Source organism: Vitis riparia, chromosome 3, assembly GCF_004353265.1.
Source record: "Vitis riparia cultivar Riparia Gloire de Montpellier isolate 1030 chromosome 3, EGFV_Vit.rip_1.0, whole genome shotgun sequence".
Lineage (NCBI taxonomy): Eukaryota > Viridiplantae > Streptophyta > Magnoliopsida > Vitales > Vitaceae > Vitis > Vitis riparia.
Genome location: NC_048433.1, coordinates 440,767 through 459,602, shown reverse-complemented (window position 1 = coordinate 459,602; position 18,836 = coordinate 440,767). Strand labels below are relative to the sequence as shown.

Here is an 18,836-nt window from a genome sequence, read left to right as displayed (position 1 = left end):
AGGACAACATCGGAGTAAACATTATGCATTTGTGGTGATTTCAGGCGATTATAATTGAAGCTTAAGATGCATTGGTTAATAATGACTGATCTCATCTGCAGGAAGTTTATTAGGTGGCTAAAAAGTACATGTAATGAACCAAAAATAGTCTCCATGGCTATAGGCTTTAACACATCGAGAGAGAAATGCATATTCAGCACTCCATTGTCTTCCTTTCAATCTGATTTTTTTTGCAAGTGCAGCAGCTTAGTAGACGTAGCCCTTGACGAACATTCCCTTCTTTGCCTCCTCTGACTCTCCTTCGCCAGTGTACTTCCCGAGCTGAGCAAGAGAGTTGGCCTTGGCACGGATCAGCAAAGCCTCTTGAGCCTCCTTCACGCTCTCAGGCCTTCCTCCCCATGTCTTTAGGCAAGTGTTCTGGAGGGCCCTGGCATACGAGAATGACACGTGCCATGGGTTGGGACCTTGGTTCATTGCGTTCAGGTTCAGGGTGGCTTCAACTTCAGATTGCCCACCAGACAAGAACTGCTCCACAGGAACAAGAAAGAAGTATATTAGTGCATGACATGCTGTCTCAGAACCCGGAAAAAAAAAATGCTGAAAATGGAGGATGTTTTCTGGCACTAACCATGATCCCTGGAACTGCAGGAGGAATTCTCCTTTTGAGGAGCTTGAGGGTGTAGTCTGCGACCTGTTCTGGGGTCGCCCTGTCCTTGCATTCTGCTCCAGGAGTGACCATGCTAGGCTTGAGAAGGATACCCTCAAACATCACATTGTTCTCAGCTAGGTAGAAGAAAACCTCAGCCCACACCTTCTGAGCCACCTCAAAAGTCCTCTCAATTCCATGCTCTCCATCGAGCAAGATCTCTGGCTCAACAATTGGCACCAGCCCGTTGTCCTGAATCGCCAAAATACCAAAATGTTCTCACTTAGTCACACATCCAAAGTTGGAGTAACTAGTAATTAGCCTTTTTGAGTGGTTTCCTTACCTGAGAAATGGCAGCATAGCGAGCAAGTCCCCAAGCTGCTTCCTTCAGTGCCAGGGCAGATGGGCCATTGGGAATGCTCACAACAGTACGCCTAACCCCATAAAAAAGAATACAAGTTAACAAGCCAGCTTAGCTGAAAACCAGAGACACCATCCGCTAGAAAAACCTGAGTTAGGAATCATACCATTTGGCGAAACGAGCACCCTGCTGGTAGTAAGCAGCAGAGCGGGAGGCAAGGCCATCAAGACCTTGGCACCAGGACTCATCATTGGAGCCAACCAGGGGCACAAGACCCTGTTGTTCTCATCATCAAATCCATAAATTAGTACTATTCCCCCACATATACACTTCAAAAACCATAGTATAAATCAAGCTTACCTTGTCAACTTTAATACCAGGGACTATTTTCTGCTCAACAAGCACATCAACCATCTTCTTCCCATCAGTGGTGGATTGGTAGAGAGTCTCCTCAAAGAGAATGGCTCCAGAGATGTGGTTGCCTAGCCCTGGGACTGTCACTAGGAGAGTTCTGTATGCCTGCCTGTTGGCCTCAGTGTTCTCTAGCCCAATCGATGCCAGACGCTTCCCACAGGTGGCGTTGGACTCATCCATGGCGAGAATTCCCCGTCCGGGTGATGCAATTGTTTTCTGCAATCCAAAAACATGTCACACATTTTTAGTACATTTATCTCATGGACACATACAAAAACTTTGGTTACTGGTATTCAAGTGCACACCGCAGTCTTGACAAGCTCATCTGCATAGGAACCAGCCCGGATTGTGAGCCCTGATGGGGCTGTTGGGAGGCACCGGATGACGGACACAGAGCTCTGGCGAAGAGTCTGGCCCTTCACCCAATCAGACTTGTCTAGGACTGGTGATGACTTGAGGAGAGATGGAGCTGCTGATGCCATTGTGTCTACTGAAGAGAGCAGCTCGGCCAAGCTCTATAAATCTTATCTCCTCACACAAGCTCTCTGCCTCTCTTTACCACACACACAATTTATATAAACATGCAGCCCATATAGGCTACTATCAAAAGATGTCTCATTTGAGGCTATGATGCATCCTCTAGTAGCAGCTTGCCATTTGGACGATAATTTGCTGATGTGGTGGGTCTCGCTCGTGGGCGAAATCAGGCGATTTTTTCCCACCTTAAAATAAATTTAGTGAAAAAAACCATGATTTTTTTCTTCTTTGATTACTAGACAGATGTGTCACACTCACTGCATTGGGGTCCAAATGAGTCCAAGCGAGGGTAGGTTTATGGGAGATTCCACTTGAAAGTAAATATGAGGCTGAGTTTTCTCTCCTTTTTGTCTTGTGTTTCTTTGATTAATGACCATGGTTTCAGCCCCAAGATTTTGATGAGATTGTGATTGTTGTATGGACGGTTGATGGCTCGCCAGGTCAGCGAATTCCATGTGATTGATAGGGGATTTTTTGTGCCACGTAAACTGGGTGGGCCCTTCGCAAAGCCCACATCAAGTGGAGCGGAATTGACAGGCCCAGAAAGACCAGGATGTGTGGTCATGGTTCATACGTGGTACTCCCTTCTAGAAATGACTACAAGACTGGCTTCAATATGGCTGAGAGATTAATACCCACAAAATGACCAAAATCCTAGGGGACGAGTTTTTGAGTTCCTTCCAAGATCAACGGGAAACCGAAGCCCAAGCCTAAGCCCCAGAAAATATGATTCCAAAGGTGCAACCTCGGGCCTTGATGTTTACTGCAGCATTGGGCCAACCTCGAATGAGGCCCGAATCTAAACGCTACTTTAACATTCGAAGCCCATTGACCCACCGTTAATCAGGCTTCCGGGATCTAAAGTGAAAGGATGAATAAGTGAATAGCCAGTTTGAATAACCCAACAACTTTTGGGTCTGCTTAGCCCTTTCTTGCTGGTCTCCAAGAGCCTAACAGTCTTGGATAACAACATTTAAAAAATTTTCTTTCAACACCCCATTTTTAATATTTTTAAATATATTTTAAAATTAAATTTTATATCCAGTGTTTTATTTTTAATCATTTTCGTATTTATGTAATTATTTAAAAAAAAAAATCAATAAAAAAACAGATAAAAATAACTAAAAGATATTATTTGAAAACATTATGGCCTGTTTGGTTGGTGTTTTCAAGAACTTTTTTCTGTTCTTGAAAACAAAAAATACTAAAAACTAATTTGGTTGAGAAAGTTGTTTTTATTTTTCTTGTTTTTCGTGTTCTCAAAATGGTACTTTTTAGAGAACAAAAAAAATAGTGTTTTGCCTTTTTTTTATTGTTTACAGAACAAAAAAAAGTCATAAAGAGAACATCTGCTCTTCGTGTTTTTTTTTTTAATCATGTGTTGTTAGTTTTTTTTATTTTTCCCGTTTATATTTTCCTGTTTGGATGTTGAGAAAAGTGGGGAACGAGAATGAAAAAAAAAAAAAAAAAAATTCATGATTTTTCCCATTTCTCAGTTTTGATTTTTCTTGAGTTGTTTTGTTAAAAAAAAACAAAAAAAACTTGCTTAAGGACATGGAAGAGAAAGAAAAGGAGTGGCTTTGAGACGGTCTTGCAGGTGACTTTTTCTCAATTTTGAAGAAGATGAGAGACGACTAAGGGTGAGGGTAGTCATTTGTAAATAAGGTAATAATATTGGGTAAACACTTTTCTCAATAGTGGAATGAGCTGAGATATTTTGAAGGGACATGTGTCGTTAGTTTTTTTATTTTTCCTGTTTATATTTTCCTGTTTGGATGCTGAGAAAAGTGGGGAACGAGAATGAAAATACAAAAAAAAAATTCATGATTTTTCCCATTTCTCAGTTTTGATTTTTCTTGAGTTGTTTTGTTAAAAAAAAAAACAAAAAAACTTGCTTAAGGACATGGAAGAGAAAGAAAATGAGTGGCTTTGAGACGGTCTTGCAGGTGACTTTTTCTCAATTTTGAAGAAGATGAGAGACGACTAAGGGTGAGGGTAGTCATTTGTAAATAAAGTAATAATATTGGGTAAACACTTTTCTCAATAGTGGAATGGGCTGAGATATTTTGAAGGGACATGTGTCGTTAGTTTTTTTATTTTTCCTGTTTATATTTTCCTGTTTGGATGCTGAGAAAAGTGGGGAACGAGAATGAAAATACAAAAGAAAAATTCATGATTTTTCCCATTTCTCAGTTTTGATTTTTCTTGAGTTGTTTTGTTAAAAAAAAAAAAAAACAAAAAAACTTGCTTAAGGACATGGAAGAAAAAGAAAAGGAGTGGCTTTGAGACGGTCTTGCAGGTGACTTTTTCTCAATTTTGAAGAAGATGAGAGACGACTAAGGGTGAGGGTAGTCATTTGTAAATAAGGTAATAATATTGGGTAAACACTTTTCTCAATAGTGGAATGGGCTGAGATATTTTGAATTAGTTTTTTTATTTTTCCCGTTTATATTTTCCTGTTTGGATACTAAGAAAAGTGGGGAACGAGAATGAAAATACAAAAAAAAAAATTCATGATTTTTCCCATTTCTCAGTTTTGATTTTTCTTGAGTTGTTTTGTTAAAAAAAAAACAAAAAAACTTGCTTAAGGACATGGAAGAGAAAGAAAATGAGTGGCTTTGAGACGGTCTTGCAGGTGACTTTTTCTCAATTTTGAAGAAGATGAGAGACGACTAAGGGTGAGGGTAGTCATTTGTAAATAAGGTAATAATATTGGGTAAACACTTTTCTCAATAGTGGAATGGGCTGAGATATTTTGAAGGAACATGTGTCGTTAGTTTTTTTATTTTTCCTGTTTATATTTTCCTGTTTGGATGCTGAGAAAAGTGGGGAACGAGAATGAAAATACAAAAAAAAAATTCATGATTTTTCCCATTTCTCAGTTTTGATTTTTCTTGAGTTGTTTTGTTAAAAAAAAAAACAAAAAAACTTGCTTAAGGACATGGAAGAGAAAGAAAATGAGTGGCTTTGAGACGGTCTTGCAGGTGACTTTTTCTCAATTTTGAAGAAGATGAGAGACGACTAAGGGTGAGGGTAGTCATTTGTAAATAAAGTAATAATATTGGGTAAACACTTTTCTCAATAGTGGAATGGGCTGAGATATTTTGAAGGGACATGTGTCGTTAGTTTTTTTATTTTTCCTGTTTATATTTTCCTGTTTGGATGCTGAAAAAAGTGGGGAACGAGAATGAAAATACAAAAGAAAAATTCATGACTTTTCCCATTTCTCAGTTTTGATTTTTCTTGAGTTGTTTTGTTAAAAAAAAAAAAACAAAAAAACTTGCTTAAGGACATGGAAGAAAAAGAAAAGGAGTGGCTTTGAGACGGTCTTGCAGGTGACTTTTTCTCAATTTTGAAGAAGATGAGAGACGACTAAGGGTGAGGGTAGTCATTTGTAAATAAGGTAATAATATTGGGTAAACACTTTTCTCAATAGTGGAATGGGCTGAGATATTTTGAATTAGTTTTTTTATTTTTCCCGTTTATATTTTCCTGTTTGGATACTAAGAAAAGTGGGGAACGAGAATGAAAATACAAAAAAAAAAATTCATGATTTTTCCCATTTCTCAGTTTTGATTTTTCTTGAGTTGTTTTGTTAAAAAAAAAAACAAAAAAACTTGCTTAAGGACATGGAAGAGAAAGAAAATGAGTGGCTTTGAGACGGTCTTGCAGGTGACTTTTTCTCAATTTTGAAGAAGATGAGAGACGACTAAGGGTGAGGGTAGTCATTTGTAAATAAGGTAATAATATTGGGTAAACACTTTTCTCAATAGTGGAATGTGCTGAGATATTTTGAAGGAACATGTGTCGTTAGTTTTTTTATTTTTCCTGTTTATATTTTCCTGTTTGGATGCTGAGAAAAGTGGGGAACGAGAATGAAAATACAAAAAAAAAAAAAAATTCATGATTTTTCCCATTTCTCAGTTTTGATTTTTCTTGAGTTGTTTTGTTAAAAAAAAACAAAAAAAAACAAAAAAACTTGCTTAAGGACATGGAAGAGAAAGAAAAGGAGTGGCTTTGAGACGGTCTTGCAGGTGACTTTTTCTCAATTTTGAAGAAGATGAGAGACGACTAAGGGTGAGGGTAGTCATTTGTAAATAAGGTAATAATATTGGGTAAACACTTTTCTCAATAGTGGAATGGGCTGAGATATTTTGAAGGGACATGTGTCGTTAGTTTTTTTATTTTTCCCGTTTATATTTTCCTGTTTGGATACTAAGAAAAGTAAGGAACGAGAATGAAAATACAAAAAAAAAATTCATGATTTTTCCCATTTCTCAGTTTTGATTTTTCTTGAGTTGTTTTGTTAAAAAAAAAACAAAAAAACTTGCTTAAGGACATGGAAGAGAAAGAAAAGGAGTGGCTTTGAGATGGTCTTGCAGGTGACTTTTTCTCAATTTTGAAGAAGATGAAAGATGACTAAGGCTGAGGGTAGTCATTTGTAAATAAGGTAATAATATTGGGTAAACACTTTTCTCAATAGTGGAATGGGCTGAGATATTTTGAATTAGTTTTTTTATTTTTCCCGTTTATATTTTCCTGTTTGGATACTGAGAAAAGTGGGGAACGAGAATGAAAATACAAAAAAAAAATTCATGATTTTTCCCATTTCTCAGTTTTGATTTTTCTTGAGTTGTTTTGTTAAAAAAAAAAACAAAAAAACTTGTTTAAGGACATGGAAGAGAAAGAAAAGGAGTGACTTTGAGACGGTCTTGTAGGTGACTTTTTCTCACTTTTGAAGAAGTTGAGAGACGACTAAGGGTGAGGGTAATCATTTGTAAATAAGGTAATAATATTGGGTAAACACTTTTCTCAATAGTGGAATGGGCTGAGATATTTTGAAGGGACATGTGTCGTTAGTTTTTTTATTTTTCCCGTTTATATTTTCCTGTTTGGATGCTGAGAAAAGTGGGGAACGAGAATGAAAATACAAAAAAAAATTCATGATTTTCCCCATTTCTCAGTTTTGATTTTTCTTGAGTTGTTTTGTTAAAAAAAAAAAAACAAAAAAACTTGCTTAAGGACATGGAAGAGAAAGAAAAGGAGTGGCTTTGAGACGGTCTTGCAGGTGACTTTTTCTCAATTTTGAAGAAGATGAGAGACGACTAAGGGTGAGGGTAGTCATTTGTAAATAAGGTAATAATATTGGGTAAACACTTTTCTCAATAGTGGAATGAGTTGAGATATTTTGAAGGGACATGGTTGGTAAAAAAAGAAAATCATAAATAAAGTGCAAATTTCAAAGCATATTAGGTGGTAAAATCTATTGATCAACCCAAGCAAAAAACACCATCTTCAACCGTGGGATCTCTTGGAAAGTGAACATCTCCTTCCTTGCACTTTTTTCATGTACTATTTATTTTATTTACAAGCTTATTATGTGAAAATTAGTTGTAAAAATTAAATTAATTATTTTTTAAAAAAATTATCTCTTCTTAATAAAATATACTATAATTTTTAATACAATTAAAGATTAAATCAAGAAAAAAAATTGTTAATAAAAATGATTTTATCATGTTTGATTTATTTTAAAAATATATAAAATATATTTTTATTTTAAAATTAATAAAAGAAATATTTTTTTAATTTAAATTAACTGTATCTAAAAAATATTTATAAATTTATAATATAAAGTTATTTGAAAAAACATTTTATTAATTGGAAAAAAAACATATTTCAAACATATTTTTTGTTTTACTTGTTCTAAAAAACTTTTTTATCAACTCAACCAAACATGATATTTTTTGTTTTTGAGAACAAAAACTGTTTTTCAAAATTCAGTTCCCAAACACAATTTTTTTTTCTAAAAACACCAAAAACTGTTTTTCAGAACAGTTTTCAAAAATAGCAACCAAACAGACCCTATATTTTCCATTTTTAAGAACATAAAATAATTATTTTGTGAAATGTGTTTTTCTATATTTTTTTTCTGAGAATAAAAAATTATTCTAAAAACCAATTTCTAAATAACATGTATTTTTTTTTTACTACAAGGAAAAAATATCACCAATCAAAACATGTCCTTGATTTCATCGACCTTTTTGCTTTGTATCTTACTAGTGATTTTATTACTTTGTAATCTCCTCCATTTTTTTAAATCCTAAATCCATGTGTTTGTACCCTAATTTAACTATTTATATTTTTCCATTACTTTTTCTCATTTTGTTCAATTCTATGCCTTCTTTAGAAAATAAATAAATAAATAAGTCCAAGAATGAATAGGCAGGCTAAAATAGGCAATCCAATATATTTAATCCAAATTTTTTAAACCAATTTGTCTTATATTTTATTATTTTCGTAAATTTCAATTATCGATGTTTTGCAGATCTCCAATGGGTGGAGAGTCGTAAATAACACTTTAAAAGCTAAAATGAGACAATTCAATATATTTAACCCAAATTTTTAAAATCAATTTCTCCCATATTTTATTTTCTTTCATATTTATTTTATTTCATTCAAAAGAAATATTTATCATTAGACTTAATTTTATTTCTCTAAACGTTGACACAAAGAAAGATAATGGTGTTGAGCAACAATTTAGGGTTGTATATATTCTTCATGCATTGAAGATACTAACAATGATCCAAATGAAGCCAAGCCAAAGTGTTGTGAAATAGAGGAACAAGGCTTTTTCTCGAGAAGATTAGGTGGTTGATCGAAATCAATTATATTTTTCCTTTTTATATTTCTTTTATATTTTTAGGTGGTTGTGAAATAGGGATGAAAGTATAAGAATGGTTGGACTTCACATAAATATCATATAAAAATTCTAAAAAAATGATAAGAAAAAAAAATTACTACAATTTTACATGAAATTTTAATAAATGATAAAAGATTGACAACATATATATTAAATTGATATTTTTAATAAACTATAATATTGGATAATAAAAAATGTATTATGATATCATATGAATTGAAGTATGTGTGATTGTACAAAGTATTTTGATTTTTTGAATTAATTTCCGCTTTCTCCTTTTGTTGTATTTGAATATATATAATTTTAAATATATATATATATATATATATATTTTTTTTTCATTTCATTTTCGATCCCTATAAAGACACTAACAAAATTTCAGGAGTTTGGAAGTTGATTTGGTCATGGGCACTATTATTTTGCCGTGGGGATATGAAAAATCCTTTTCTAAAGATATATTTGAATGTCCAATATCAATCCAAATGTTGTGAAAATGAGGGACAAAGCCTTTATTCAAAAGATCACCTATTTGAAAGAGATGGATTTGAATAATCCAATTGTCTATGGAATTATATCGTCTGTTTAAAAATATTTTCAAAAAGTAATTTTGAAAAACAAGTTTTAAAAGCAACTGTTAATTGCTTTGGGGAATGAAAGTAAGATCTTAAATATGAAAAATGAATTTTTCTGACTTGTTAGGTGAAATATAATATGACTTATTTCCAATAATAAAGTTTTTATATTCTTAATTATTGTTTATAACATTATTCAAAAAACTTGAAAACCCATAAAAAAAAATTTTAATTTATTTTTAAAATAAATTTTCATAAAATTATTTTTTCTAATACTTTGTTAAATATGTTTTCTAAATATAAAATTTAATACTTAATATCTATTTGATGATGTTCTCAAAAATATCTTTTCATTATTTTTAAAAATAAAATTTCGTTTGAAAACCAAAATATAAATAATTTTCTTTATTTATTTTTCATACAAATATTATACACCACTCCATAAAAAACTATTAAAACCCCTTCAATTTTATTTTAAAAAATTACCTATTTTCATTAAATATTTTAAAACATATTTTTATTTTTATTTTTAAATCTAAATAACGAAAAACTGTTTTCCACCGTTGATTTTTATATTAAGTATGATCAAAAGGATGAGGACACACTGTAAAAGCGCGCCAACGCAAGCTTTGAGTGCACACAGTAACGGTTAAAGTGCAGACTACCTCCAGCATAGCAGATATTTTGAGGCACAAAAAATATCTATGTCGATCATTACACAATGTGTGACGTGGCTGCGTGTCACTTCTTGACATGTGTAAAAGTTTCGACAGCTGGCGGCTTCTCATGTACCCCGCCTCTCTCCCCTACATCTTCCTTGTAAACATAAATGCTTTTGTAAAATTGGAGAGTTTCAGCGCCACAGCCATGGATGCTCCACCGAGTTGGCAGACCGCCGGACTCAGCCGTGGAGACTCAACTCAGTTTCTTGACCAGGAAGCAACCTCGAGACTGGTAAAAAAAATGCTCTTTCGGCTTTTCCTAAATATTCATTGCTTTGGGGATTAGTGTATGATATTATTCTTTAATCTAGGTTTCTAAAAGGCTAAATCGTTGGATAGTGGTAATAATAAGCTCAAAAATCTGTATTTCTGATTTTTACTACTGATTTATTTTTCAAAGCAGAAGAAATTGATGTTGATTTTTACTCGGATTTTCCTGAGAAAATGGAGGTAGATTTGTAGGGCTGTTTGGTAGTGGAAATGAATTTTTTTTTTTTTCATTTTTTATATACATATTTTTTTTGCGTTGTTCATGGGGTATTTCAGTTGATTATTTTAGAGGGTTTTGTGATTGAATTTGATCAGTTTCCAATTCTTTGAATTTTATTTTTTATTTTAGTTTTTTTACTTTCTAGTGATAAATCCAATGCTCTCCTGATATTTATGTTTTCTTGAAGCCTTTTTGTGTAACTGTCTCATAGCAAAGTTTGGTGGCTAAGTAGCTGAGTAGTCTTTGTAAACTATTCTTGAAAACAATTTTTGGATAGTTTCTTTTCAAAGTTGTTTTTAGAATAAAATTTAGGTATTTTTTAGATGTTTTTTTTTTTAGAATAATTTGAAAAGTTTTGTATTATATGAAAATGCATAATATAAGAATAAATTGATAAAATTGTTTTTCATATTTGAGTTTTCAAATAGAATTTAATTATAATTTTTAAAAAAAATTACAAACTCTTCACAAATTCTATTGTTGAAAACATTATTAAACAGAACTTATATGTGATAAGTCACAACGGATAAGGAAGGAAGAAAGTTTTTGATGTTATATAAGTATAAACTTATTTTAAAGCTGTTAAGGCTTTTGGGTTCAGACAATATCTATATAGTTGAGTATGGGTCGTTACAAATGGAATCATAGTCGATCCCCGACTCCGGTGTAGGGATTTGTTTGATCTCGTAAGAAGTGTTCGTCTATTTGGATGGGATACAACGAAGACGTTGTATTTGTAATATACCACATCGGATAGGGGAAAAAGTTTCTAATATAAGTATGAACTCCTTTTAACCATGTAAACACGTTTTAAAACCGTGAGAGTTTCTTTAGATCCAGAGCGGATAATATCTACACGATTGAGTGCAGGTCATTATAGCTTAAACTGAAATTGGTTAATTTGCATCTTCCTTGAGATTTGAAAAAATATAATGTTTATGAATCCAATATAAGGATTTAAGGTAAATGGGAAAACCATGTAGGGTATGGTTTCTTACTTTAGTTTTTTGTTAGGTTGTTTACTATATCCTGAAAATTAGTTATTCTTGTTTGTGTTGAGTTATTATATAAAGATTAAATAATTTGAAAATATATGAGCTTTAAAACATAAAAACCATTTTTCTTAGTTTTTTTTTTCCCTATATCGAAAACATAGAATTAAAGTCATCTGGTTCTTCTCCTGGTAATTGCATACTCTAGGAGGGTGAAGAGACAGACCCTTTGTCTACAGAATGGACAGATGAGAAGCATAGTCTGTATCTCAATTCCATGGAAGCTTCATTTGTTAACCAGTTATACGATTCTTCTAATCTTCTTGGTTGGCCACCGAGAAAATGGAATCCGTCAGAGTCACAACCATCCTCACAGAAGGATTGCAACACCTGCATTTCATCTGGCCAGGTCTGAACTGTTTGCTGTGTTGCCTTCTCCATTCTATATATCTCTTGCTTTAACTTTGTTTCATTCCTTTCCGTTTTTGCTTTCCAGTTCAAGGTTCTTCGAGGTGGGTCGTGGCAGAAGATGGAGTGTGTAAGAGCTGAAAATAAGCGGCATGATGATCTTCAATCAGATCCATGGATCAGGCATTTCAGATCTTCAAGAAGAGGCCAAGATCCAGGATTGCCGTTTCTTCAGGAGAATGCTGCTTCCACAAGTAAGGCAGTGAAGCAGAAAGGGAAACAGGCTGTGTCTTGCGGAGGAGATTCCACTTCAAGGCAGTTTCTGTTGTGGAATTCTCTCTACCATCGGGACTCAGTTGGCAGCAATATAGGTAGTTCTCGCTTTTCACCTCTCTTTTTAAAATAAGTTATACTGTCACCAAGAGTTCACTGCATATATGGTGTTAAAAGCTTCGAATATGGAACATCACAATCACCTTTGATAAAATGTTGTTATTCTTGTCACAAGTGTCGGGATTAATTCCGATACCATTGATAACAACCCACTATGTAGATATTGTTTCCTTAATAATTCTAAGGCTTTAAAACACGTTTTTACAATTAAAAGAATCTTTTTATATATATTGCATTACGAGCTTCTTCCCTTAACCGTGAAATACTATCCCTGGTTGTTCTTTATGGGATTGTGGGCCACTTTATGTAAGACGGACAAAAGTTCAATGTCCCACGTCTACTAATTACTAATGTTGGTTAAGTCTCATACGTGAGACTACCTCTATTTCCCATTTGCTAATTAAGCATTTGGAAGTGAATGTGATCTCATATCATTTGGAACCAGAGTGAGGTTGAAAGTCCGATATCCCATATCTATTGATTATTAATATTGGTTGGTCCTTATATACGAGGTTATCTTTACTTCCAGAGCATAAGTCATATACACACACACACACACACGAGGTTATCTTTACTCTCATGAGCTTAAGTCATAAGTTTTTGGGAGCGTATGTAGTCTCACATGACACTAATATACTTAAAATCTTGTACCAATCTCACAGTTGAAGATCGACCCTAACCCTTTATAATGACCCGCTCTAATGTGTTGGTTGGGCCTTATATGTAAGGTTACCCCGTAGCGCGCATAAGCATAAGCTTTTGGGAGTGTATGTGGTCTCGAATGATACTCAAATACAACAACCCTTTATAAGAAGCTGCTCCATTTTGTGTAGATATTTATTCATTTGGAACAAAACTAATGTCATTGTTTTGCCACAAATGCAATCAAAACACTTCAAATGCCAGCATATTTCGTTGTTAAATGAAATCATTTTGAACATTTTGGATCTTGCAGAGGTCTCAGGCCAGAACTTTATGGACGATGAAATTGAAGGCAGTCCAAAAAGGATGAAGACACGAGGCGATTGATCAAGTAGTGTGAACTGATCACAGTTTATCTTCACCCCATGGTTTCTTCTACTCCATCCATCTCTTTCCAGTATCCAGTAAAGGATCAGTGAATTGAAATGGAGGAAATCGGTGACTTATTCCATCTGAATTTCGCCATGGATGAAGAATGTGTGGTCACTGTTCTTATTCTTCCTCTCTTTTCTTTGATTAATGCTGTACGTGAAAACTATTGTTCTTGTTTGGGAGGATATTAAAAAATTATAGATTTTTTTTTAAAATATATATTTATGTGATTGGATTGCATCTACATATGATAATTTCTTTTTAACTTTATCTTGTCAAAATTTAAATGATAAATAAAATATTATTTTGAATTAATAACAAAAAAATATTTATCTTTGTAACAAATAAAATAATATATAATATAATTAAATTTGATATTTTTCTCTTAAGATCATTTATAAATATATGAATTGAATATATTTATATATATTAATATAAATTATAAATATTATAAAATACTTAATTAAATAACTTAAGCTTTATTATGTAAGATAAAAGTTGATATGTCACCAAGCTTAAGATCCTTGTCAGATCAATATCCATGCAAGTGTTTTTAGGTCTCTAATTTCTGAAGGAAAGAAATTTGAAAAGAATTTAAAAATAAATAAATAAAATATAGAGAATTTGCCTTCATACGCATCAAAATGAAATTAACTTAAAATGGGAAATAAGAAAATCGTTTTAAAATAAAAATTAGGAGAAAAAATAGGAGAGAAGAAATTTGTTTTTCAATTAAGTTTATTTTTAAAAGAGTTTAATTTCAATAAGGAGTAAAGAGTCTTTTTGCTAATTTTTTTTTTTTAAATACTTTTGGCTTACAAAATATTTAAAAAAATTAAGTATTTGTTAAAATTTTAAAAAATTATCTATAACGTTAAAAAAATCATTTGTAATATTAAAAAAATAATTTATAACGTTTTATGATTTTTCTAAAAATAGTTTTTTTTAAATATTTATATTAAAATACTTCAAATAAAAATATTATCAAATATACCCTAAAAATAATATTTTTAAGATAAAAAATTAAAAGAAAATAATAATAATAATATTGGGCAGAGATTAGGATTAAGTGTTTGTTTTTCAATTAAATTTAGTTTAAAAATTAGTATTAAAGAATTTAATTTGGAAACAGACGTAAAAAAGAAAAAAAAGAGTTCAAAAATGATCAATTTTAAAAATAATTTAATTTGTTTTCCTTAAAAAAAAATTATTTGAAATTTTTATTTTTAAAAAAATTATATTTACATCTAATTATCTAAAATCCTCGATTTGAAGTTCTGACACCATTTTTCCCACCACGCCAAACGAGGAAACTTTGGTGGAAACCCTAAGAAAACGTTGCCCTTCGATCTCGACCGGCCGTCCAATTCAATCATTACCGCTGTAATTCGGGGAATTCGCCGGCTTCTACAGGGCATTATCCGTACTGAGAGGCAGTACGGAATTGAATGATATTGTTCCATTTTCACGATGCCGCCATTTTTGTCGACGGCTAGGGCCATTGGATCTTTGATGAGGTCTTCGAAGAAATTCAATGAGGTTCGATGCGTCAGTGGCTTTAAACCGGTTCTTGGTCGCAGGGATCTGTTTGGAAGCGTTATTCAGACGAGGCGTTTTCTGGGTTGTGGAGACGGAGAAGAGGGCGGTGTTCTGTCGAAAGTGTATGAGGAGAAGCGCGTTTTAGGGTAATTTTGCTTGGCTTCAACACAACAGAGCATGGATTTGTTGTTTTCTGTTGGTATTTTGTGTTTATTAGGCAAAAGCTTCGTGATCTGCATTGACTAAGGGTTTAATTTCTTTCTGTTCTCTGTTTGGTTGCTGAGAAATTGGGGGGACATGAACTTGAAGTTTTGAATATGATGTCTCAGGTTGAATTGATTTTGCAGAAACAGAAAAATTGATCAAGTGGGCAGAATTCCATGGTTTTTCCTCAACCAAATGGAGCATTATTGAAAAAGGCATTTAAAAGAGTTTGTACGTTTTTTTTTTTGGGATATATTCTCCTTTTGAAGCTTGTTTGGGAAATGTTTTTGAAAACAGTTACTGTTTTCTAACTTAATAAGTCAATTTTTTTACTAATTTGTTCTGAAAAAACCTTGTTCTTTTAGAACAGATTTGAGATGATTTTTGTAGTGCATCGCTATGCCGAGAAAAAACTGAAAAATGGAGAATACTTTGGGAATTTTTTCATGTTTGAGTTCCCAAACAAAATTTTCTTCCTGAAAACAATTGTTACATTAAAAGGCGCTATTTGCACAATAATAACTTATTCAGATTTTCTCACTAGCTCTATTAGCATCTTTTTATAGACATGTCAAAATCATCTAAACTAAAAACCCCTTTATCAACGGCTGAGTCATGCCTTTTGTTTTCATCTCCAAACTTATCTTACCTATGCTTATCTTATGAACATATGGTTTCTCTGATCAGCGATGCTCTATTCCGTTTCTCTTTCTTCTCAGAAAAATTTATTTGTTATTTTTGTGATGCATAGTCATACAAGACATAATGAGCCTAAATTGAATCTCTACTTTGGCCCGTTAACCGAAATATGATTGCTTCCTCCATAGTTAATAGTGTTACCTGATGATTGACCTTATGCCCTTGGAATGGTTGCTTTGAGAATCTTTTGTTCATCAATCTGTGTTCCCTAGAGAAAAGGGTTGACATAGTTTCTGGTTATCAGGTACTCTCCAGAACAGTTATTTGATGTTGTTGCAGCAGTTGACTTGTATCACGGTTTTGTGCCCTGGTGTCAGCGATCAGAGATAATTAAACACAATCCAGATGGATCATTTGATGCGGAGCTTGAGATTGGTTTTAAATTTCTTGTTGAAAGTTATGTTTCTCATGTGGAGTTAAACAGACCAAAGACTATAAAGGTAGTGAAGTTGGTTTTAGAAGTTTTACAGTTTTTCCGATTTTTCCCCCCTTTTTGTTAACAGAAAATTAATCAAATATTGTTTAGTTTTCACAATTAAAAAAGAAAAGAAAAAGAGAAAAACAATAAAGACTAAAGTCTATAACTAAGGAGCTGAAATGAGCATGTGTAGGCCAAGCTGATTGAGGAAGATAATAAGTTTTTAACTGGTTTTTGAGTTAAAAAAATTGGCTATGATTGTAGGTTTTCTTTAGGGCCTGAAATAAAAGTTGCCAAAATTAAGAAACTATAGAGGGACTGCACTTTTGGCTATTAAATTAGGACTGGATGTTTTGGGTCTAGGGTTGACTCTCTTTGGTGCCAAACCAGAACCATATCAACCTATCTCAACTTCTGTGAGCCAACAGGTGGTCTCATGGATGGTTAAATCTTCTCTTTATTCAGTACCAATGTGTTTTTTCAAATGCTTGAAACGGGTCTTTCTAGGCTTTCTTACTATGTATGTAATTTTTTACATCCTTGTTTTTTATTTTCATGTAGTTTTTGTTGGCACTGATGTGATGTATTTTATTCTGTTTTACTTGCAGACAACTGTCTCAGAAAGTTCCCTTTTTGACCATTTGATAAATATATGGGAATTCAATCCAGGACCAATTCCAGGAACTTGCGACATTCATTTCTTAGTGGATTTTAAGTTCCAATCCCCACTTTATCGACAGGTAAAGTTCTTTAGTGAATTTTTTGTTGTCATATCGGTACATCTCTAGCTCTATAAACTTTTGAGTCATGCCTGCTATTGTTTTTCTGTTTTTCCTTTTTCATGAATGAATGATCAAGCTGACACCTAATACTGCATGAGATAGTTGTAATGAATCACAACCTGTGGATATTCATGGAAATGAAGGAAATCATGTGTTCGCAGATCCTTGTCCACTTAAAAAACCTCCTTTACCTCCAAAATTGCTGCACAAAGCCCTCATCTAACAAAACTAGGATCACCATCTCCATCATGAACACTATTATTTATACCAATAAAAACTGACAAATGCTATCTTCCCTGGGCCATGCTGTTTATGCCAACACTACCATTGCCACCACCACCAATCACTTCCAATAACAACACCAGCATCTCCTCTAATGCCAATTTACCAACTAGCAGCACTGTTAATCCCTCTATGATACCAAATACCGCAATGCTGTCACCTCTAGCTTCTCCATGTCAGATTCACTACACCACTTCTACTGTCATGGCTGCAGCTACATTGAGGCGGTCGCTTGAATCCTTATACCATGCCTTTTTTTATATGTGTTCATACATTCTGTTAAAACAGACCTACATGTCTTCTCTCTAGTTCTACCTCCATCTCTTTTGTTTTTAACCTTTTCAAGATGTGTTAATAGACACTAGTTACAGTTATTGTCCAAGTTCCTGAACCCAATCTGGCCATTTTGTATGCATTGGGGCATGTCCATAATATGATTGGATTATAAGAAATCATACTCACATGCTTATCCTGATCCCTTCTTTAGCTGTACCAAGCAGCACACAGGAACACCAGAACAAAAGGAACCCATGCTTATCTTCAACCTAGTTACATCCTTGTTGATTTTTTTATTCTAGGTCTAGGTTCATATCTCGATTTTGATTGATATGATTTTAGGGTACAGAGGTTCAAGATATTATAATTTGTTATTATCATATCTAGTTTTTACTAGTCAATTTCAAACTAGATAGTTGAGAATTTGAAGGTCAGAGCATTTTAACTTGGTGATGGCTTTCTGATGAACAGGTGGCATCCGTGTTCTTCAAGGAGGTGGTCTCTCGACTGGTTGGTTCATTCAGTGACCGCTGCCGTTTGATTTATGGACCAGGAGTCCCAGTACTTGAAAACCCCAATGAGCAAAGGCTATGACAGTTCATTTTTCATTCAACTTACTTTGTGCCACATAAAACCCCCTTGACGGTCTTTCAAGCACAATTGAGATCAAGTCAAATATTCTTCTCATGCTGGATGGTTCTTGTTTTGTACACTGCCCAGCCACCCCCATTGATCTTTTGGTGATTATAACTTAAAAAGAATTAAGAATCATCCTTATTTTTGTCCATTTGATTTTGTTGTGGATGTATTTGATTGTTTTTAGTTGTTTATGGTTGGAAGATAATGCTTTTCATATTTGTTTATTGTTTATTGCTTTTAGAAAACTAGACCAAGGTGGGGTATTGATGCAGTGCTTCCAGATTGGCAATATATTTTCAAATATATTGTAATATTATCACAAGATATCAAGAAAATTTATCATATGAATATATTTGGTACTAACCAGTTGTGGATGTGGAATTTGTCATATGAATGTGACATTCTGACCGGGGGAGGTCCAGTTTGACAACAATTTTTTTTGAATAACTGTTTTTTAAAACAGTTCTTAATTCAAATATGAAAAAACTGTTTTCTCAACTTATCTTGTTACTATACATTTATTAAAGCATTCTTCCTTCTTTAAATTGTTCCTAAAAAAACTTCATAAAAAATAACTTCTAAAACATCTTAAATTTGCTTCAAAAAAATTGCCTGTTTTCGAAACAAACTCTGAAAAAACTGATTTCCGCCAAAAATTGGTTACACATTTTTTGTAATTGGAAAACAA

The 18,836-nt window shown here is 33.2% G+C and overlaps 3 protein-coding genes across 4 annotated transcripts; 2 read left to right on the top strand and 1 right to left on the bottom strand.

The window, feature by feature from the left end:
* Nucleotides 1-51: 51 nt before the first annotated feature.
* Nucleotides 52-1,968, bottom strand: LOC117911143 (fructose-bisphosphate aldolase 1, chloroplastic-like). Its single transcript, XM_034825354.1, has 6 exons — nt 1,727-1,968; nt 1,368-1,637; nt 1,174-1,283; nt 990-1,080; nt 629-898; nt 52-525 (listed from the first exon to the last, which is right to left on the bottom strand). The coding sequence occupies exons 1-6, from the start codon at nt 1,901-1,903 to the stop codon at nt 247-249; spliced, it is 1,197 nt and encodes a 398-aa protein (XP_034681245.1). The 5' UTR covers nt 1,904-1,968; the 3' UTR covers nt 52-246.
* Nucleotides 1,969-10,067: 8,099 nt separating this feature from the next.
* LOC117910361 (cold-regulated protein 27-like) lies at nt 10,068-13,524 on the top strand. Of its 2 annotated transcripts, none has more exons than XM_034824440.1 (4): nt 10,068-10,184; nt 11,643-11,843; nt 11,931-12,213; nt 13,191-13,524. In XM_034824440.1, the coding sequence occupies exons 1-4, from the start codon at nt 10,098-10,100 to the stop codon at nt 13,262-13,264; spliced, it is 645 nt and encodes a 214-aa protein (XP_034680331.1). In that variant the 5' UTR covers nt 10,068-10,097; the 3' UTR covers nt 13,265-13,524. The 2 variants fall into 2 exon arrangements, with proteins under 2 accessions (XP_034680331.1, XP_034680339.1); XM_034824448.1 differs by having other exon boundaries at nt 13,121-13,199.
* Nucleotides 13,525-14,586: 1,062 nt separating this feature from the next.
* On the top strand, nt 14,587-18,490 carry LOC117909238 (coenzyme Q-binding protein COQ10 homolog, mitochondrial). The gene is made up of 4 exons (XM_034823191.1): nt 14,587-14,994; nt 15,996-16,191; nt 16,778-16,909; nt 17,981-18,490. The coding sequence occupies exons 1-4, from the start codon at nt 14,780-14,782 to the stop codon at nt 18,101-18,103; spliced, it is 666 nt and encodes a 221-aa protein (XP_034679082.1). The 5' UTR covers nt 14,587-14,779; the 3' UTR covers nt 18,104-18,490.
* The last annotated feature ends 346 nt before the right edge of the window (nt 18,491-18,836 follow it).